The sequence below is a fragment of the Berghia stephanieae genome, chromosome 1 (assembly GCF_034508935.2).
Source record: "Berghia stephanieae isolate SIO BIC M18660-M18661 chromosome 1, UCSD_Bste_1.3, whole genome shotgun sequence".
Taxonomy (NCBI): domain Eukaryota; kingdom Metazoa; phylum Mollusca; class Gastropoda; order Nudibranchia; family Aeolidiidae; genus Berghia; species Berghia stephanieae.
Window position 1 is genome coordinate 124,352,632 of NC_088360.1, and position 23,201 is coordinate 124,375,832.

General features: G+C 32.7%; 1 protein-coding gene across 2 annotated transcripts; it reads right to left on the reverse strand.

Annotated features, from left to right (window-relative positions):
- Positions 1-6,176: 6,176 nt before the first annotated feature.
- On the reverse strand, positions 6,177-23,165 carry LOC144963007 (sorting nexin-30-like). Of its 2 annotated transcripts, XM_078896533.1 has the most exons (11): positions 22,986-23,165; positions 20,149-20,343; positions 19,546-19,656; positions 18,638-18,799; positions 18,115-18,310; positions 17,414-17,544; positions 16,465-16,533; positions 16,029-16,115; positions 15,303-15,407; positions 13,910-14,062; positions 6,177-11,117 (listed from the first exon to the last, which is right to left on the reverse strand). In XM_078896533.1, the coding sequence occupies exons 1-11, from the start codon at positions 23,109-23,111 to the stop codon at positions 11,010-11,012; spliced, it is 1,443 nt and encodes a 480-aa protein (XP_078752659.1). In that variant the 5' UTR covers positions 23,112-23,165; the 3' UTR covers positions 6,177-11,009. The 2 variants fall into 2 exon arrangements, with proteins under 2 accessions (XP_078752659.1, XP_078752660.1); XM_078896534.1 differs by lacking the exon at positions 15,303-15,407 and having other exon boundaries at positions 22,986-23,148.
- Between the last annotated feature and the right edge of the window lie 36 nt (positions 23,166-23,201).

Sequence of the window (23,201 nt, forward strand, 5' to 3'; positions counted from 1 at the left end):
GGGATAGAAGACACAGCATGTACCTCCCTGCCCACTATGGAAGGTCAGGATCCCCACCCAGAAAATTGCGACACGTAATGAACTTCTCGTCAAACAGCGATCTGTTATTGAATTTCTAACAGCAGAAGGATGTTGCGCAGCAAATGTCCATCAAAGAATGAAGCCGTTTATGGTGATATGTCTAATACTGATGGCGCAGTCCGAAAGTGGGTTAGAATTTTCAAAGGAGATGTCTCAACAGAGCCAAAAGTATTTGATCGCAAACGAACAGGTATACCACTTTCTGCGTCCGATATGACTAATCAAAAGTGGTTGACCGTATGATTAGGGAGAATCGAAGGGTAAATCAAAAAGATATCTGAAGTTTGGGTTTTCAAAAGAACGGGTATACCATATCAGGTCATCTCTCTTAGGTTACAGAAAAGTCTCTGCACGATGGACCCAAGACAGCTGACTTCAGAAATGAAAGCACAAAGTAAAGACATTTCTACCCAACATTTGAAGCCATATATGACAAGAAAGGGGAGACTTTTCTGTATAAAAGTGTGACTATGATGAATATTGAGTCCACACTACGACCCGGAAACCAAAGGGCAGTCAATGGAGTACAGGCATAAATCTTCTCTATGCCAGTAGTTATGCCCAAGGAAATTCAAAGTTATTATTTCTGCGAGAAAGGTCTTGTTTACCATTTTCTGGGACATGGAAGGCATAGGTCACACAGCATTTCTTTAACAAGGGCAAACAGAAAACTCTGACCAATATGTTTCAACTCTACGAGCCCTAAAAAAATAGACTCGCACGGGGTCGCGGCGGGAGAGTTCGATATTGCAGCATGACACTTGTCGTAAAGCCCAAGACGCATTAATTCGGTTCAAACTTCCGACCCTACATACGCCCTGGATATAGTCAGGATCTTTCCATATCTGACTATTGCTTGTTCCCCCAGCTCAAGACGTATCTGAAAGGAAATCGTTACGACAGTGATTTGGAGGTAGTGGCAGATATTTGTCGATAGGGCCGAGCAAAAACACCGGGATTCTTCGCTGAATGCATGCGTTGGGAGCTCTGTATTGCTCGTGATGACGATTGCGTGGAAAAACAAATGGTACGATGCGTTGAGATTCTAAGCTTTCTTTACATGTATTATGTTTGTATGTGCTGTTGAAATTGTAACAAAACGGTACTGGTATAATATCATCTCGCCCTTGTAATTTCAGAAAACGAAAAAAAAAATCAACCCTTATTTGATATATTTACCAAAAAAAAAAAAAAAACATCTAAAAATAAATTGACACTTTCCCCCAAGATTAAGGATCTCAGCCAGAATCAAGGAAAAATTGAGTAGTTTCACTTCAGGACAAAGACTGATTTCAATATGGAAAAAAAGAGCCATTGGGGGATAAGAGTCAGCACGAAGGCCTATCCGATTTACCATGGAAGGTTAAGGGCTCTTCATACAATCACCAATTTCGCCCAATAAAAAGTATGAAAATGGGGCGGTTTTTCTTTTGTTTGTTTGTTTGGGTTTTTTTTATTGGTTTTATGGCGCTTGCGACACATTTAGATCATTTCGTCGCCAGTAAAAAGAAAGAAAAACCCAAGAGCAAATTATCTGTGTTCCTAATCTTACATTTTTCTTTTTAAAAAACTAACAAAGGTAATCCATTATTTTGCATTGTTATTTATTTATCAAATTGTCACATCAATTTAAGACTACTTGGATGAACATACGTCTTTCTCTCCCCTTTCTTACACTCAATTTTCTAACTCCCTCTCACTCTTTCTAACCATGAACATTGCATTGGTTAAGATAGATCGTACAAAGAGCGCATCAATGAGCAAGAGTCAAGGAGCTAACAACAAATCGATGACGGTGATAAATATGTTTTGACAACCCATTTACAAAAAAAAAAAAAAAATCTTATTGACATTATTGGAATCCACATTAATTTATGAGGTTAATGGAACTTGTGTAATCCACTTAAACAAAATAAGAAAAAAGAATAAATCAATCAATTGATAATAATAATGAAGAAGAAGAAGAAGAAGAAGAAGAAGAAGAAGAAGAAGAAGAAGAAGAAGAAGAAGAAGAAGAAGAAGAAGAAGAAAAATAAACATGATGATGATGATGATGATCACATCACAAGATAAACATTTTTAAAATGTTTCCTGAAATAAACAAAATGGGCAAGTTGATACTGAACACATGAAAAGGTGTGGGCGCAATTACTAAAAATCACCATCAGAATTAAAAATCTTTTAATGACAAATTACTATAACGTTAAAAAGAAAAAAAAGGTTTTGGCAAAACGAATGAAGATATAAAGAAATTAATTAATATCATATAAAAAATTTTTTAACTTTTATTACGTGATCTACACACATGAGATGATATCATAAAATATTTCAGTTGGGTGAATCTAGTGATAATATCATGACTTCAGTGGAGCAGTTATTAAGCTAACATATCTAATCGCTTGGCAATAAAATCTATTTTAAATGGCAGTCAAATATAATTAAAATGCAGATTACACTTCAAATATTATTCACTCGTTGAATTTGCTTTTAAGTGATATAGCACTTGAACTAATTTCAGCGTCAATAAAAGAAAGATGATGAGAATATATCCATGTGTTTAGTTGAGACTAAATACTTTAACTGTCCAAGTCAGGAGGAAGAGGCATAACAACAGCAACAAAATGGATTCACTCAAATGTTTTCAATAATTCAGCAATAACTACCTGTGACAACAGTGCACAAGAGATGATTTAATGGGAAATAAAAGAATCAATGTCCGATAGAAAAATGCATCTGTCTCCTGATTGCAGAGAGGACCTTAATAAAAATAAATAGTTTCATTCCATGACAAGTACAAGAAGTTATATAGAGATATTTGTTTGTGTTAAAGGGTTTTACGGCACTTGCAACACATTAAGGTCATATCAGCGCCAGTAAAAAGGAAGAAAATGGGATAGTAAAAAGTTCTAGAATTACGAGGGCTCTTTCATAATTAACCGAAAAATGTCTGTAAAATCCGCTTTTTTATGATATCAACAAAATTCTTGCACGTGTTCATACCTTGACTAGTCCTTCATTTCTCTACGTAACAGCCAAGTCTGTCGACACACTTCTGCCAACGCCGCACCATGGAATAGATACCCTCTCTGAAGAAATTTTCGTCAAGGTTTTGTAGCCATTTCCGCACATGGTCAACAAGCTCTTCATCGACATCAAAGCGCTTTCCTGCCAGCTCACGTTTCAGTGGCCCAAAGAGGTGATAATCAGATGGTGCGAGGTCTGGACTGTGTGGTGGGTGTGACAAAATCTCCCATCCGTATTTCTCTAGCCAACCTTGCGTCACTCGTGCTGTGTGGGGTGTAGCGTTGGCATGTTGCAAAATGACCCCGTTGGTCAACTGCCCTTGGCGCTTTCTGCGAATGGCCTCCCTAAGCTTGTCAAGAGTTTGGCAGTACCTTGCAGCATTGATTGTTTCTCCAGGTTGTAAGGTTTCGAACAGAATAACACCACGACTGTCCCAGAAAACAGTTCCCATTATTTTCTTTGCTGACCGCATGACTTTGAATTTCTTCGCGACAGGTGAGGATGGATGTTTCCATGTCATCGAATCTTGCTTTGTTTCTGGGGTGCAATGGTGCAACCAAGTCTCATCACCGGTGACTATGCTGTCAAGAAAAGTCACATCGTACCATAGAAAGTCTCCGCCGGCGTTGGCAGTATGCCCGTGAACCCTGCGTGAGCTCTTGCTTCTTCTCAAAAGTTCCCTGCAGATGTCCAATCTTTGTTCTTTATGATTGTCTGTCAATTGCTTAGGAACCCATCTTGCGCTGACTTTTCTGTAGCCAAGTTCATCAAATACAATTCTATGGGCAGAAGTTTCCGAAATTTCAAGACTGCTTGCGATTTCATGAAGTTTCAACCTCCTGTCTTGACGAATAAGCTCATCAACTCGCTTCACATTGTCTTCTGACGTCGCAGTTATCGAACGCCCTCTCCCTTCCCTGTCTGTCAAGTCGGAATGGCCGGCTTCAAACAAATTACACCAGTGATAGACTTGTGTACGGCTTATAACATGCTCACCATATACACTCTGAAGTTCTTTATGAATTTCGGTAGGATTCAGACTTTTGGCGTTCAAAAAACGTATGACAGCTTTGATTTCCTCCTTTGACCAAGTTTCAAGGTGGGCCGCCATCTTTAAAATCGTCTAGAAATTCATTGTGCAAAATGATGAACTTCATAATTTCTGGGAATATCCGTAAGGAAATAAGGAATATCATGTCGTTTACAGAATTAAAAAATCTCCACTGGTTGCTGAGCAATGGGCATTTTTTGGTTATTTCTGAAAGAGCCCTCGTACAATTAAAGCACCCTAGAAAAGGTAAGACAAAGGGGAATTTGTTTAAATAGGAAACAGATGTAGATTCCAAGAGCACACTATCAAAGTACTTAGTTTGAGATCACCTAAAAGTCCAATTCAAATACAACCACAGGTCCCTACTAAGAGGAATACACTCAAATGTTTACAAATCATATATAATATGTAAACAAAGCATAATACAGTGCATAACAGAAATAATTTATAGGAAAATAAATACCATCTCCCAAAACTATCAATACATTTGACTGTTTCCCTCTCAGTAAGGGCATCCAGCCAGGGCCAGGACAAAACCAAGTAATCTCATTCCAAGACAAAGACAGATTTGTTTTTGTTTTTAAGGGTTTTACGGCGCTTGCAACACATTTAGGTTATATCAGCGCCAGTAAAAAGGAAGAAAATGGGATAGTAAAAAAATTATAGAATTACAATTAAAGCACCCAAGAAAAAGTAAGACAAAGGGGAACTAGGAAGAAATAGGGATTAGATGTAGATTCCAAGAGCATACCACCAATGTACTTAGTTTGAGATCACCTATAAGTCTCATCCGGACACAAGCACAAAATCCAACAAAGAGGAATACACTCAAATGCTTATATTATACATTAAAAATGACAAATATAATAATACATAACAGAGAGATGATTTACAAGGAAAAAAATATCATCTCCCAAAACAATAACTATGCATTTGACAGTTTCCCTCCCAGCCAGGACTCCAACCAGGGCCAGGGCAAAACCAAGTAACCTCATTCCAAGACAAAGACAGAAAGCATGTTGGAAAACAGATATAATGGGATAGAAGACACAGTATGTACCTCCCTGCCCGCTATGGGAGGTCAGGATCCCCACCCAGACAAAGACAGAATGCAAGTTGGAAAACAGATATAGTGGGATAGAAGACACCGTAAGTACCTCCTGCCCACTATGGGAGGTCAGGAATCCCACCCAGATATAGAGATAGCCAGAGTATATCTCATCTCATGTAGTTCCATATCTGAAGCAGACGTCGGAGGTCATCTTCCGCCAAGCTGATCTATCTCTTACCAATTCTATTAAAGCAGCGCCACCTTTCTCAGCTTCATCTGTCCAAGTTCTTATCCCTTTCAAATACGTTATTCTTTGTCTTCCTCTTATTCTTTTTCCATTCATCTTTCCAGTCAAGGCAAGTACTTCCAAACCAGGGTGGCGGATAGTGTGTCCTAAAAATTCCATTTGGCGTTTGATGATTTTTGTTATCAGTGATCTTTTTCTGTTTGCCATTTCTAAAATTTCTTCATTTCTTTTCCTTTCCATCCATGACACCCTCATCATTCTTCTGTAAAACCACATTTCCACTGCCTCCAGTCTTTTAACCATGGTCTTGTTTATGGTCCAGCTCTCACAACCATATAGCAGCACAGACAGTACATAGCAATCCAGGACTTTGATTTTTGTTTTCATGCTAATATTCCTGTTTTTCATAATTGTATGCAGCTGGTTGAATGCATTCTTCGCCATACCTATTCTTTTCTTTATTTCACAATCTGATTTTCCATTGGATGTTACATTGAAGCCTAAATATTTGAAACATTCAACTTGTTGTATTGTTTGTCCTCTGCTTGTTATTACACAGGCTGGTGGGTTATTATAGAGTATATAGGAGAATAAAAGAGAAAGATTTGACTTCACAGACCTACATTGTTAAAAATCTGTTACAACCTGATAAATTCCAAGTTAAAGAAAAAAAAAAGTAAGAGATTTTCAAATAAATTATATATGATGTAAATATTTGTATATAGTTCTAAATTTTGGGAGCATTTTATTTTTTATAAACGAAAATAACATCTTGACAAATTTAGTTCAATGCAACTCTATATATACAAGTTACTCAGATCAGCTTATAAAATATTGTGATCATGATAATAAATACGATTGCACAAATATTGCAGAGTTCAAATTTCTGACAATACCTAGATTGGTCCACCCATGATTCAAATTTAAACGGATGAACAAAACAACCAGAACAATCATTTATGCAAAAACATAAGTATATAAATGAGAAACGTAATAATTCAAAATTTATTACAACCTTTAAAACAGGGTGTTACTTCCCACTTTAGTGTGTTCTCACATCAATGCCAGTTTAACATGAGTAATATTCTAGTTTCCATATTATGATAAAAATCAAAACTATTTAGATAATGATTAGCTTTTACCTTCACTTTCTTTACATTCGTTTGAGTGTTTGTTTATAGATGTTTTAAGGCGCGTACTGCACTATCAAGTCATTTCAGCACCAGTAAGAAGAAAAGATCATCTTAAGTTGAAAGCAACAAAGACAAAGCAAGCCATAAGTTAAAATAAGGAACAGAAGATTCCAGGAGCATTCCACCGATATGCTATTTTGACACATCCTGTCCTATCCATGCACAGGATCCCACTATGAAGGATACACTCAAATGTTTACAAAGCACAACATATTCAAAACTAATTATTATAATAGCACATAACAGACAGATGATTTACAATCAAGAAGAAAGACAGAGCAACATGAAAAGGTAAAACAGATATAGAAGACACACCAAACATGACATCTCCGCCCATTTTAGGAGGTCAAAGACCCCGCCCAGTATTTTCTTCATATTAAAACCTACTACTCGGAATCCAGGACATTTTAATGCACGGTCAGAGAGGAAAAAAAAGTGTAAATGACTTGTGTTACATTTAAGAACTGCTTGGTCTGGATATGAAATCTCATCCAGACACAAGCATATGATCCAACTAAAATGAATACACTCAAATAAGCATTAAATATTATAGCAGAGAGATGTTTTACAAAGAAAAAAACAAAACATCCCAAAACAAACAATATGCATCTATTTCCCTCTCAGCTTGGGACCCCAGCCAGGACTTGAACAAAACTACGAAATTTAATTCCAAGAAAAGTACAGAAAGCAACCTGGATAAGGATAATAGATACAGGGGGAAACAAGACATACAAGGGTGATCTCCCTGCCTTGAAGATCCCACATCAGAAGAATTATTCTTTATTGTTTTCCTTTGTCTGTTTTAAAGGGTCTTACGGCGCTTGCAACACATTAAGTTCATATCAGCACCAGTAAAAAAGGAAGAAAATGGATTAGTAAAAAGTCCTAGAAGTACAATTAAAGCAGCCAAGAAAAAGTAAGACAAAGGGGAATTTGTTCAAATAGCATACAGGTGTAGATTCCCAGAGCGCACTATCAAAGTACTGAGTTTGAGATCACATAAAAGTCTCATCCAGACACAAGCACATGTCCCGACTAAGAGGAATACACTCAAATGTCTATAAAGTATATATAATATGTAAACAATACAGTGCATAACAGAGAGATGATTTACAATACAACAAATATCATCTCCCAAAACTATAACTATACATTTGACTGTTTCCCTCCGAACTAGGGTATCTGGCCAGGGCCTGGACAACATCAAGTAATCTCATTCCAAGACAAAGACAGAAAACATGTTGGAAAACAAATAAAGGGGGAAAGAAGACACAGTAAGTGCCTCCCTGCCAACTATGGGAGGTAAGGAACCCCACCCAGTTGTTTTTCTTTATTTATCATTATTTTATCATGTTTATATAAGTCTCGATCGCAACTGCAATACTATAATAATTCAACCCAAATAAATAGTCTTCAACGGTTCTTTTAAACATAAAAGTAAACAGAAATGTATACTTGCCATTAATTTACAAAGAATTGGATCACAACTGTATATCTATAATTATTAGAGATAAAGATACTCAAATTCATTGGTTCATCTCATTTATTCATTTTTCAAATATATGGCACTTTAATATCTGTGCCAAACTGAATGGAACACACACACCTATTTTAAGCGTAATTTGCCTTCAGTCGCTCATAATAGTACAATATGGTGGAACCTCTCTAATCCATGTTTTAAGTTTCTTCAAAACTTCATTTTGTTCCTCTCCTGTACGCATTGTTTATTTTCAATTTAAATATAAAGCAATTTTAGTTCCATCATAAAGATGCAGTTTCAACAATCTTCAATTCAGATATACTTTCTGTGCTTTTAAACTTTACTATCCCCAAATTAAAGAGGTTCAATATAATTAGAATTCTTTTCATTATAAACAAGAGAATTCAATGTTTTAATACGATGAAAAACAAAAATCTGAAATGATATACTGAGTAAAAAAAATAAAGAATGTTTTAAAGTTATTTTATATCAAAAAGGAATGTACGAGAAAAAATATTTGAACATTTGAAGTAAAAAAACAAAAAACAAAAAACTAAAATAAAGTCTTTGAGCGTAGTAATATATTACCTCTGAAAAACTTAATTTGGAAACATAAGTTTTGCACTCTCTCACCATTAAACTCATTTACATTCTCATGACATCAAATCCTTGCCTTTTTACCCCACTAGTGGTTTGAATGTTATAAGTCAAGTTAATTATACAATACTAATTTCTGAAATTTGATTGACAACATCAATGTTTTCTTGGATTAATTATGAAGACATAATAGGTCAAGGGGAGAGAGTAGAGGCTGTTTCACTAGTAGTACAACTACAACAATGGTAGGACACATTCAATTTCTACATTTTAAATGTGAGAATAACAAACAAGCGTGTATATCATTTTAAACGAATGGCAAACCATACTAAGTTCAGTGATAATCCATTCAATAATAAGATTTTCGAGTTTAGCTAAAATATAATACAACATATATAATGCATACATACAAAAGTACTTCAAAGTACCCAGACACAAACATAAAAAGAACAGCTACGGTGTCACTTCAAGTTCTAATATACTAGCTCCCAACTTCATTCAAATTGAGAAAGGTAAAAATCCCTTGGAGATTAAATACAGGTTTATTAATATGACATGATTTGACTTTATGAGTCTCCACGATTTTAAACTTGAATTATTTTTTATTGCTGCTGATCCACCTAATGTTAAGGAGCTGGTTGCTCTACTAGTTTATATAAACTATGTTGATGACCCAAGATTTTGTCCCAATTTTACCAACTAAACAAGTCATAACTTATAAGTGAGCTTTTATTTTTGTTTTGCTTCTTTTTTTCTCTTGATAAATTTTTGCTCTGCTCATTTTTATCCAAGGGTGGGGATGGGGGGATACAACACACAAAATTGTCAATTATCAACATTTAACTTAAAGTACAGAAAACTCAAACACACAGTTCTTGACTTTCTTTCTATGTTTTAAACAACTGTTAATGCTGCCATACCTCTATCCTTCAAAAGGTTATTAACTACACATCAGACGTTCGTCAAAATCAATCCTAATAAAATTATTAATTATAATGTACTACTCTCATCCAGTTAAGTAGAGGGGAATGATTATTAGGGTATATCTGAAAATTAACAAGCAATATGTATGGTATATATGATAAGAGAAAGCTCAATGAACAAACTGTTTTGTGGTATATTAATTTTATGCACAGTGCATTGATTGGATCAAAATTAAAATAAATCCTGAAAATACAGAAATGAAGAGTAATCACAGGTCTAAGGCAATGCAATGCATTTTAAAATAAGTACCAACAAGGTAAGTTCTAACATGTGGTGCGAAATAACCTATTTACAAGTAAGAATCACGAGTTGTTAAAACATGCAATAAAATAAAAATTGGTTTTATTCATTCTGATGAATACATGAGCTTAGTGACCTCGATACAAAAATGCATCATGAGTAAAACCTACCACCTGTCTATTAAAATAATTCTACTCTCAAATGGGATGATATAATAATAAGAATAAATATTCATGTCAATAGGAATGATTGCACAACCCCAAATCATTAGTTCTCTACCGTTTGCATTATTTCATTCCTCTCTCTATCTCTCTCTCACACACAAACACAGACGCACACACTCACACACACACATCATAACACACAATTTTCTAAGCACACTACAATAATTGTGGCAATGAAACGACATGGCAGGTTACTTTTCATCTGATATAATAAGAATGCATGGCATTTGGAAGGGGCATTTCCATTAATGGGTAAACACAGAATATAATGATATGTTTTCTTACCATGTCTAAAAAGTTGATCAAATGAAGACCGATTTAATGGAAAAATTATCAGAGTAAAATAGCAATAGACAAAGTGAAAAATTTTAAGTGGGTTTTTTTTTTTATGTCTAATCCTTACAACAATTTGAAATAAGAGATGAGAATATTGTAAATAGTATATTTCATATTTTTAAAACACCTATCAGGTTGTTGGGTTTTTTTTTTCCAAGCATGAAGAATTAACCATCAAAAATTTAAGGTCAAAGGTTAACCAAATCATAAAGAAAACCAGTTGATTATACATTGATGGGTAAAAGGGTAGTAATCAACAGTGATTATAATATATATTATCAGCGCAGATTGTTTGTGTTGTAGTTAATAAAAATAAGCACAACAAACAACAAATCATTCATCATTTTATAACTACTCTACACGGTATAAAAAATTCAGTTATTATATTCAAATATTCACATTTCACTATTTTAGACTAATAGCAGCATAGCTCTTTAAAAATGGGGAAATATGGGAATAAAGCTGCTGTCATGAGATGAAGGACTACAAAACTTTGTGAACTTAAACTAAGGGTAGATCATTATTTTCAGCAATGGCTGCCGTAGAAGGAAGTTGAATGTGGTCCTTATTTTGAATAGTCCGGATTGTATTTTCCCATGTCAGAAGACACTGTAAAATAAAAATTAAAAATTTAATTATTAACAAACATTTACACTCAAAGATTGTGAAAATATAAGCAAAATAGATGTAATATTTATATTTTATTACTTTACTTTTCTACAGGAAGCCAGACAAAAAAAAATTGATGCAATTATGAAATCCACATTATCAGACACAATATCTTTGTTTTTAATGCGGTCTAGAAAAGAAATGTACATCAAAGGTGGGTATAAAAAATCATATGAAAAGGTAAAAGGAGATCTAGATATATTTAATAGAGATTTCATTTTTTTTTTTTTTTTTTGAGCACATGATCAGAAATATCTACCATATCAACTTTCAATTTATTTAAATTACAAATGCTTCTATACAAGCAGAAAAACCTCTAAATAGCATAAAATTCTGAAATATAAAAAGCATGGCCTTGAAGATTCCCAATTATACAGTGGTTGAAAATAAATCCAGCAGCCTCTTAAATAAAAGTACACATTAAAAGACCAACTCACTCAAGAGAAAGATAAACAATCTTATGTGAAGACATGGCGTCGAAAAGGTGTTTTGATTTTTGAAAATCTTAAATTAAACAAAAGATTGATTGAAATCTAGTTTCTCTCGTATCGTATTGTTTAAGCGCTAATAGGTTCTAAAAACCTTTAAATGTCTGTGTTACTTTCATGTATAGATACAATTAATAAAATTTATATATAAACAACATTTAAAGTTAATTGATAATATTGAGTATTAAATATCTAAGACATAAATAAGTGTCATAGTCAATATTCGTTGTATACCTATCTCTATTTACATTTATTTGGCATATCCAACTTCATACATGGAGATTTTCAAATAATTGATATACAAAATGCAATAATATCCAATGTCATGTTACATTATTCATCAAAATCAAACTTTAAGATGGAACATTCTATATCAATGGCATTCTTTAAAATATTAATTGGATTATAATTTCTTGTCCCAAATTTAGATTATTCCAAAATACCACAGTTCTTTGAATTAGAGTAATTACATCTATCAACAAAGGTGTTAAACTTATCTCTCCTAGTGTTTGTAACATGTGAATAATTTTTAAAAATCATAATATTCCATATTGTAAGAACCATGCACAAGTCTATATACATGAATAAGATCACCTCTTATTCAACGATATTTCAGTGAAGGCAAATTTAGATACTTTAATCTTTCTATATAAGACAGGTGTCAAATGTCAGGCAAAAGTCTAGTGGCACACGCTTAAATAAGGTACTCCAAATACTATTACCATACTCTAGACAAGGTCTTATGACAGACTTATAAAGTTGGACAAACGTTTTTAAATCAAGATAACTAAAGCTTCTGTATATAATTTCCACAAGCTTGTTTGCTCTTTTTATACAATCACATATTTGTTAATCAAAACACAATTTATTATCAAAAATGATCCCCAAGTCCCGTTCTGAGCATGTAGTTGGCATAACAGTCATAATATTGTCACCTATGTAATAGGAGAACAAAGGGTTAGACCTACCAATTTTAGTAGTATTAAAATAAAGCTGCGAATTTTCAGATCAATTGTAACGTGAATTTATATCGTTTTGTAAGATATCTTTATCTAATGTTGGTGCATAAAATTTTGGTGTCGTCAGCAAAAGTTCTGCATTTAGAAGTTAGTTTCTTAAACTTTTATTTGCCATATCTTTGAATCTGATGCTTGGAATAAACATTGCTTAATGGGAACAAAAAGATGACTTTTCTTCCGCTGAATAAAATACTTACATTTAAAACAAATGAAAAAATTATATCTTTTTAATCAAAGAGAAAACAAAATATCTTTTTCACTCAATTGAAATGCTATTGCTACTTCCAAGATTAGTGGAGTACAAGATAGATAATATAAATGTAATTTGTCTGACTACTTTAAAACATGTATTATATCAAAAAAGTGGGTCGAGCACTCAATTCACAAGCAAAGAGAACGAGATCGATCCTGGGTAGTGTCAAGATTGCTATCTAGGTGGATACGATATTTAATGACCTTCAATTATTCCATTTTTATTCTTTTTTCACCTTTTTGTTACAAACTTTTAGCATTTAGCATATTTTAGTCAACATTACCATTTTATCATATTTGGACTTCAATGCCTATTAAAATATGGAAAATCAATCTAGTTGGCAAGGCTGCCAATGGCCAATTGCTTTAAAGAACTACTACTTATATTAATAAGCAAAGAACTACTACTTATATTGATAAGCAATCTAACTGACCACAATTTAGTTGTCTGGTGTTGACATTTAACAATATTATGTGCTCCTTAATTTTCTCTAGTTACAATATATTTTGTTTAATTTGTATAATCGGAGGCTTGATTTGAAATCATATTGCATGCATAGTTAATCTGTGACATCAATAATTAATAAGTATCGGGGAAAAAAAGTGATTCTCCCTGTTTCTGTAAAAAGGTAGGATATATCTCAACATTTCTTCTCTCAGTTCAACATGATTGGAAATGGAACAACTACTCATTCCAATAGGATAAGACCCAGAAAATCTATTTAATTGAGCTAAGAGTGTACATTGATTATGTTATACAAAAAGTAAAAATATTTAAAGGGATTGATCATCAGTATGGAATGATTAAAAATTTGTATGCATGTTAAGATAATAATTTTTAACATGAAATGAATTTAGGAAGAAGAGCTCAGATCTTTATGGCATCAAAAATTGTTTGGAATTAATCTTTCTTAAAAATTAAGCAACAGATAAAGTTACATAACATATTTCTAAAAACGAATAACAATCTCACCTTTTCATAATACGCAATCTGCATATCAGCCATGCTCATAAAAATCTCCCTCAGGTCCCTTTGTTTGTGTTTATGCCATCGTTCCATATCAGCCTTCAAGTCAGCATTGGCTACCACTGTTTTGTCATTTAAAATCTCCATCTGGCGCGTTAACTGGAATAACGATTAAGCTTATATACATTTTGAATCAAATTATATATATATATATATAAATATATATATATATATATATATATATATATATATATATATATATATATATATATATATATATATATATATATATATATGAAACAATTCCAGATGATGTTCTATGTCACATTTTGCCTGTATTTATTTTTTCTTAATAGAACCCGCAGTGTTGCTTTTTTGAATGACTAGTTTCTTACATATAATGGATGCATCAAAAATTAATTTTAATAATTTAAAGGAATGTAAGAAGTAAATAAGCGCAAACAGTGCATTTTTATTGAATGACAAATTAAGAATCAGAATATCAAATCTCCATTATTCATATTACGAAAAATAAAGTGTTTTTAGGCTACTCAATACTCAATTACATCATCACTTTTTATATGATTTTAGGTGACTTCATTCTTTTCTTTTTCTAACCCATCTGTACTCAGATTATCACACCAGACATCATGGTGGAGTTTGAGATGTATTGATAAGATTAACATATGTATCCCCTTCATAAAGGATAGAGAAGTATAAGGCAAAATTTACACTTCCAAAAATAATCATATAATACAATAATAAATTGTTTAAACTGTTATACAAAGCTTACTGTTGTACACGACTGTGTCTTCTTTGTTTCATAAATTTAGTAAGAAATATAAACAAAAAGAAAAAGAAAACACTTATATGAATGATAATACGATTTAACTAGATATGTTAAAATTGATTTGGTTTTTTTTTCAGATTTATTTTCTCTTATTTTGGGGAGAGGGTGGAGGGGGAGAACAGATTTAAAGCAAGTAACCTCGTCAAGAAGTGAAATAATGAATGGAACATACAAATTGACCTAAATTAACTTCTTATGAGGTATGCTAGTAAACAGTATTGTTTAGTGTGTGAAATTTCTGTATCCATAAATGAGCCTCCATTATTGAGTTTATCACTTTGTTTTATTAATGCATATTGTAAGATTATAATAAAATGCCTATGATACTATAAGAAAAATTACATGAATCTTCAACTCTCCCAGATAATGTTGCATTTGAACCTGATCAATGTAGGGGGAGGGGGATACAAACAAATGAGTAGTTAAATTAGAACTTTGAAACGATTTGGATGTTTGAAATTTATTCCTTGCTCGAAAAAAAATATATTGATTATCTTTTTAAAAATTTAGTAGCGACTAAATCACAACAAGGAAAAATTTTCCTCTCACATCAGAAATTTGTTGCTGTAGCTTGTCACTCTTCTGTTGCCTTACATCTTCCGGGTCTTTACCCAAAAAGGCTCCAACAGAATAGGTTTGGTCTGCAGTTTTGATCTAAAAGTTTAAGAAGAAAATGCAAAAGAAAACAAAACTTGAAAGCTGAAAGCACAATAAAGCAAAGTAATGAGGCAGTTATGGAATAAAAATAGGGAAATAATATAGCTACACTGAATCTATCTTAGAAATACTTGGAAAAATTAAATTTTAGGATTAGTATAACAGCATCAGTAGAGATTTAAAAAAGCAATGTAGTTTTCGCCTAAGGTCCCTGTGCTCAGAAACAGAAAAAAAAAAAAAAGAACAAATGAAAATCAGCCAAAAATAACAGATTCAACACTTTGAAGTATATCAATGTGGGACATGGGGAGTCCCAGTAATGACATTTACTCATTTTGATGTGTGATCCAAAAATTTTTAAAAAGCAAAAGCATAGAAAGAAATGTGTTCTTTCACATCAGGATTGTATTGAGACTGGGATCTCAAGCAGTGGAATTTTGAAAGTATATCTTCATAAGATATACAAAGAGATATAAGATAATACAGGTATTAAGATGGTTAAAGGCAAAAAATTGTTTATAAGGCAGGTCGTGATGAAATCCATCATTGTTGATTGAAGCATAATGTATTTAGAATTAAAACATAGTTATCTAAATATAATTTTGAAAATTTACTAACATTTTCCTTTTCATCCTTCTTTTTAGAAAGCTCATCAACCACCATTTCATACTCGTTTTGGATTGCATCCCGTCGTCGGAGAACAGTCTGGAATAAAAATTGTAAATTCATAGAGCTCTCAATGAAATTTCAGACTTATGTCTCCTTGTACTAAAAATGGAAGACATCACATAATTTAATCGCTGGGAGTTATGAACACATAGAATAATTACTAACAGCAAGGTAAAGGACTGATCAAAACCAGAGTTGAAAATTCCAAATTAGATTATTATTATTAGATAATTTAATTAATTGAAAACAAATGAAGCAACTATTTCATTTTTTAATTGACTATCTAATCATATTAAAACTTAACTTAGAACTTATATAATTTAGGCTTTGGGTGAAATATTTCATTATAAAGTTTCAGTGAAACAATATGAACAATCTAACTCACCTTTATACATTCAGAATAAAGCAAATATTCTTTCAATGGTTGGGCAAATTTTGTATCTTTGTCTTCAATCTATATGATGATAACAATATAAAAATCAAGTTAAATGAGTTCTTTGTCATTAAATATGTAGTCGTGTATTGTATTTTAACACACACATAACAAATTTTGAAATAACAAAAAATAATAAAAATATTTCAAACCACACCTTAATGTTGATATATGTTCAATGTTATAAATATGATTTTTTATTTTTTTTTTGGGGGGGGGGGGGGGGCATACTTTGTGTCTATGTTAGCAAACAAATACATACATTCTCTTTGACAATAGATGCTTTCCAAATCTCTATCCTAAATGGGAAAATATATTTTTTATAAGGTTTGGTTTGTTTTCAGTTTTACAAATATTCTAATCTGACCCTGTAGCACGACTGCCTAATTTCCCGCCACCGTACTGCAATCACTTGATTTCTATTTTTTTTTTCATATTGTGTTAAAGACAAATAATATACCACACATGTCCAAAAAAAATGCATAACAAATATTTAAGTTTTGAAGAAAAAAAAAAGCAAGGAAAACCGAAAAGAAAAAAACACTTGAAACAAAATCATGTTTGAATTGTTTGATTTTCATATTATAATATCTGTCATGTTTCACGTAACATAATTCCGTTGTCATAAAAATTGACATATACCTAATACCCTCCCCTGGATTTTTACACACAGTGTGCATTTATTATACGATAAACCTCCTGTTATCACAACTTTTCTTCCTGAAATGTTAACACTTTAAAATGTGTTAATTTGAATATTAGCTTCTTTAAAATGCAAGAAAAATCTTCTTTTTTGTTTTAAATTTTCAAATGTGTACACTTGTATGCCACATGTCTATCTTGTTCCACCAAGCTTATTGCATTATACAATAATACTCCATTCTATAGAAGATCCGCTTACCAATTCCTTGACAGATTTGACACATTCATCAACAGCTTTAGACATGGTTAGCAAGGCCCCTGTCAACTGGTCCTCAGAATTGGCCCATAAAGTGTAGCATGGACCCCATTCCAACAGCTCAGCCATATAGTCTGAAATTGTGAATATAATCATAAGCTAGGTATAGTAAATGAATAACATAGTAACTATAAAATATTTGACAAACAACTTCACTATAACATACTCCAGTTAAGTTGGGTTATTCCTTTCAAAGCTTATTTATGTATCTTGAAAAAAAAAAAACAAAAAAAAAAGAACAAAAACAAAAAAAACAAGCTTTTAGACAGTGCAATATCCACTAAACGTGTCCAAAGCACTTTAAAAAGCAGTCCCAAGCCAACAGCAACACTTAAAATGTAGGACAAGATATGACGCCTATTAGATATTACAATTTTTTCAAACAGAGACAGCACTGTTAATGGTCAGGTACTCATTTAGCACCTGAGTGCGGTGAGAGAATGTGAGTAAAGAGCCTTTTCCAAGGACTCAACTATGCACTGCTCAGGAGTCGAACCCAGGACCTTCCAAATCCGAAGGTGAGGATTTTTACTTAACATTATTTAATATTCCTAAAACAGTTTGTGCTTTTTTTAGGGGGGGGGGGGGGGGTTTATTTCGCTTTTTTCAAAAAACTTCTTATCCTCAGACAATAACATCCTCACCAGTTTCTTCCTTTGCCACCCGTTGAGCAATCCGATCCATAACACCCAATTTATCTGTCAACATCGTGATATAATCATGCATCACAGCAAATTCTGTTGGTCGATTTTTTAGGGTGTAGGAAGCAGACATATTATGAAGGGAGTCTGAGACCCTTGTCAGAAAACCTGATCCTTGTTTTTTGTGGGCTTGAAATTCCTGTAAAATATAATCATGAGTGAAACAATCACATGTTCTGTATAGGCATTTTAAAGACATGACTTTTTTTTATATGTGGTACCTCACTTCGAGATTTCCAGTCAAAATTACTTTTTTACATCATAGCTATTTTAGCTAAGGGGGAAGGGGGGGGGGGGTATAATAGATTATCAGTACAATACAAATTAGATCATATCACCACCGTCTTCATGACTATCACCACTCTAGCAGCATCTCTCTATTCTCATAATTGATAAGCCCAAACATCCAAATTATCATCATCATATTTGTAAACAATAGTATTTGAAATGATGAGTAAGGATTTACCCAAGCTTTAGCAGTGAGAAATATTTGAAAACATTGATCAAATGATAAAACGGGATGATCTGCTATTCTGGTCAGGAACTTTTGAAGAGCTACTTGACGGACTCTCAGGAATTCTGTGCTAAAACGATCTAGCCTCTTTAAACTGTGTTTCTCTGGTAATGGCTGGAATTAAAGGGGAAAAAAATAAGAAAATAAACCTTCATTACATGAAATTTCCAACTTATCATGATTAACCTTAAGCAAAACTTCAAAACATCGTGACAAGACCTACATAGATGACTTATGATACGCCATACACTCACCCCATGTTAAGAATATCACATATTCCTTTTTTATCAAATTGACCAATCATTTGTTTTTATCTTTGCTGGGAGTAAGACTGAAAAACTATTTTGGAACTAAGAATCTTTTTAGTTATTTTGATTTCAATTGAATTTGTTGCTTTAATTTCTTGCTTAATCAGTTTACCTTTTAAAAATTCTAGAGATGTATAATCAGAAAATTCTAAGTAACATACTAAAATACATATTGAGACCATTCCATCTAGGAGGAGAAGGAGGCGGAATAGGTGGAGGAGGAAGAGGAGGAGATAAAGAAGGTGGAGGAGATGCAGTCAGCAAATCTTATTAAGTTCACATTCTTTTGATAGAAATATATCAATATGAACTTATATCCATTCATCTTAAACTCAATCAGTAAAAATTAAGTTGATTATTAATATAGTCTCGAAGTACCATAAAATGACTCTGTAAACATGAAGGGAGCTTAGTTACTGGATTTGATTGATTCACAATTCAAGACAAAAGAGTATTTGTGGAAGAAATAGAATGACTAGCATTCACGTCAGATATTTTAGACAGTGGTAAAGAAATAATGAATTTGAAAATATTTGAATATCATTGACTAACAGGCACAAGGTGAGTTGGGTGTTTCTCCTCCAAACGATGACGTATCCACACAAAATCATTATAACGACGTCTCACACTGAACTCGGTTGCCTCAAATTCAGGCCTTGATGTCTGAAATGAGTAGAATTGGACCAAATTATCTCACAAATAAGTTGGCTTTGGTTTTAATGCATGCTTGTAGTAAACATAAAATGTATAAAAAATAAGTGAGTAAAGTCAAATGCCTAAACAGATCTAAAAAGCGTCGAAAGTCATCAGAACAAATCAAATCTTGCCAGAAGATGTCAATATCATGAAATAAATGGGCAGATCATGGAGGCATGCAATCTTACAATCAAAAAAGGAATACAGAGAGTAAAAACTTTTTATTGATACATGTACCCATCTTTTGGGGAGGTAAAGAGGTAGCCCTTTGAAATAGTCTGAAATTTGAGGAGTTACTTGAGCATTGTTTGACATCACATATCAAAATGCATCTGACAAGACTACAGATGTAAACATGAATAAAAACAATATAACACCAATGGCACATGGGTTTTCAAAATAGTTTTTGTTTTCCCTCTTTTTAAATTATGGAAGTGATTTAAAAGGAAAAAATACTACCTTTGTAGTTACTCTGAAAGTTATGTAGGCCTCCAGTGTGCTGGTGTGTTTCTCTGGATCATCAACAACAATGAACAAATCCCGAGTTTCAGCGTCGATGTCATCATCTAATCTAAAGTTTGCGATTAGACTGGAGCTTCGAGATACTGAAGCATCATCTGATTTACCAGAAGCTTCAAGATCAAGACTGACCATCTGAAATAAAGTTGATGTCTCAAAAGTGATTATGAGTGGATTGGGGTAAAAGCAATTGATAAAGACTTTAAGATCTGGATTAAACAAAAATTTAAAAAATAAAAACGATATCAATTATAAAATACTAATTTGTTTTTGTTCTGTTTATAATTTATCTTATTCCTGTTTTTTGTTTTTTTGGTTCTTTTTGTTGTTTTTATGTTTGATGTTTTGTTTTGTTTTGTTTGTTTTGTTCTTTTTTTTTTTTGGGGGGGGGGGGAGGCGTATTGAATTTCTTGTCTTTTGGCTTATTGAATTTTTTGTCATGCAATTCATTACTGTAAATTACAGGAAAGGGTAGAGAAAAACAATTTATTGTAATGTTACCATCACCGCAGTAAAATAATAATAGAGGGATTTTTTCTCATGTAAAAGTCGTTTGTCTTGATATATTAACTTCTGAGTAGTTGGAGATTGTCCTTCTTAGATATGCATTCTACATCTTGAATTTGAACCCTCAGAATCAGTCAGCTTATAAACATTTTATTTAAGACATAATAAAGCTAGACTTCAAAATTCTGCTTCCAGTTAGATAGAGTCTAATATCATTATTACTATGGACCAAGTGGTTACGGTATTTCATTGTAATCCGGAAGGTCCTGAGTTCAAGCCTCGCTTCAGGCACTTTCGCTTTTTTTCCTTGGGCAAGATTATTAACCCCTAATTTGCTCACTTGGACAACATGGGTGATTCATGTTGACATCAGACATCCTGTTTGATGGATTACTATATTCCTTCATGCAATGCCTAGGCGATTTATTGGTGCCGTTGTGAAAGGGCGTAATTCTTTTTATTATTATGATAACTCCAGTCGAGTAGTCGCCGATAGGCTCACTGTAAGGTGAAACTAGTTTTTTGAAACTTTATTTTTGACACTTTAATGTATTTCATTCTTATTCTTAAGTCTTGACTGCATTTCTCAGAACTATAAGTATAAGGGCTTTTTAAATTATGGATACATCTTAATTATACTTAATACATCGATAGACAATTAATTGAAAAATATCTCTGAAAATTTCATAAAAATGGATACACTCACTCACTATTTTATTTTACTCGCCATCAACCCCTTAGGACAAAAACCTCATGGTTTTTTCCATTTTCATTTAACTTTAACCCTAATTTTTTTCCACACTTACCATGCATGAAAATGATTTATACGAAAATAAAGCTTATTTTCTGACCTTTAATTATTTTTATTAAAATGATACTCAACACTTGCCATTTATTTTTTAACTGAAACAAAATTACTGAAAACAATAAGTGGTCCATGTTCATTGCAAAACCCAAACTTTCCCGATCGCTGTGAGATGCTAGTTTTGAGGCAGAAGTGAAAACACAAATTATCTCTGTAAAATTGGGTAAAATTTTCAATATAAAAATATAAATAAATCTGGAACCATTAGCCGTAGAGAAATAAGGTGTCAAATTTTATGTTTTTTTAAAGTTCCATCCACCTGACTGGGTCACATTAAGATGTTTTGAGTTTGAAAATGTTATCAAAGTGCCTATTATAATTATTATTATTATGATTATTATTATTACTATTATATTTATTATTATCATTATTATTAAAAATATTATCATTGTCATCTTCTCATCTTCTTCATCATCATTAATGTTAATTTAAAGTATAATGTTTTATTTTTGGCAGGCATTAGGTGTCTGTTACAGCAATATCTAGTGTTACCTGCTAGGTCGGGCTAGGTATCACTCAGAAAAATCTCGCACTGATTGCATTGACTTTGTTTACTGTTGTGACATAATAATGATAAAATTGGTAAAAGTGTACTGATCAAAATGATAATTACAAATTAATGAAAGAAAAAATGAAGAAATTCAAAGAAAAACAGTAAGAAGAACAACAACGATAAATAAACAAATCAATAAATAAGCTTTATAAAAAAATAAAGGAAATTTTAAACAATACCAATAATACTAATACTAATACCAGCAAGGTAAAATATACGTAAAAGAAAGGAATTGAACAAAAAAAAGTTGTCCCCGTTGGGATTTGAACTCAGGACCTTCCAATCAAGAGTCAAACAGCTTAACCGCTACAGATCCACCCAGCCTGTTGAGATATTTATCAGTGTCTATTATTATTTTGAAGAAATTTTTAAAATTTATAATATGAATTATGCCACTTCTGTTTTGTTAAATTGCATATTAGCAGAAAAAAAAGTTTAAAGATGTTTTCCTTTTTATAATTGAGTGACTCTTTATTTTTATTTTTTGCGATTAACAAAATGCCGGAGCGATATTTTAGTATTAGTATGTTATTGCTGTTATGGTTAAGTTAGAGTGAGTTGTTGGTTAGGGCTTAGGTGTCGCTCTATCAGAATCACTCACGAGTCGGAGCGGTATCTAGTCACTTCGTTTATTTTTTCTTCATAATTTTGTTAAAAGATTGTTCTCTTCTTTAATTTCAAAAAACTGGCACAGACCATGAATCTCAAACCAGAAGTCCCAGTCGCCAGTTTTACCCAGTTTTACTCTGCACTCTGACTCTGACTACTGAGACTGAACAAATCACAGCAGCAGACAACGCAGGGTGACTCATTCACTATTTTATCTATGCATATACATTAGGTTACCCTTACCCCATCGTCATCACTGTCTCTATCGAAACCAGTTAAAAGTGGATCTTTGAATTTTATCTTTTCGTCATTTGTAATAAATGATTTTTTATCAATTGATTTGATATTATTGATGTCTGTATCAGCCATTTTGCTCAAGTTGTGAATCGCTTATAATACGTACAATACAAACAGGAAGGCGACAGGTTCCTCATTTTTTAGCCTTGCAAGGGGCAAGGG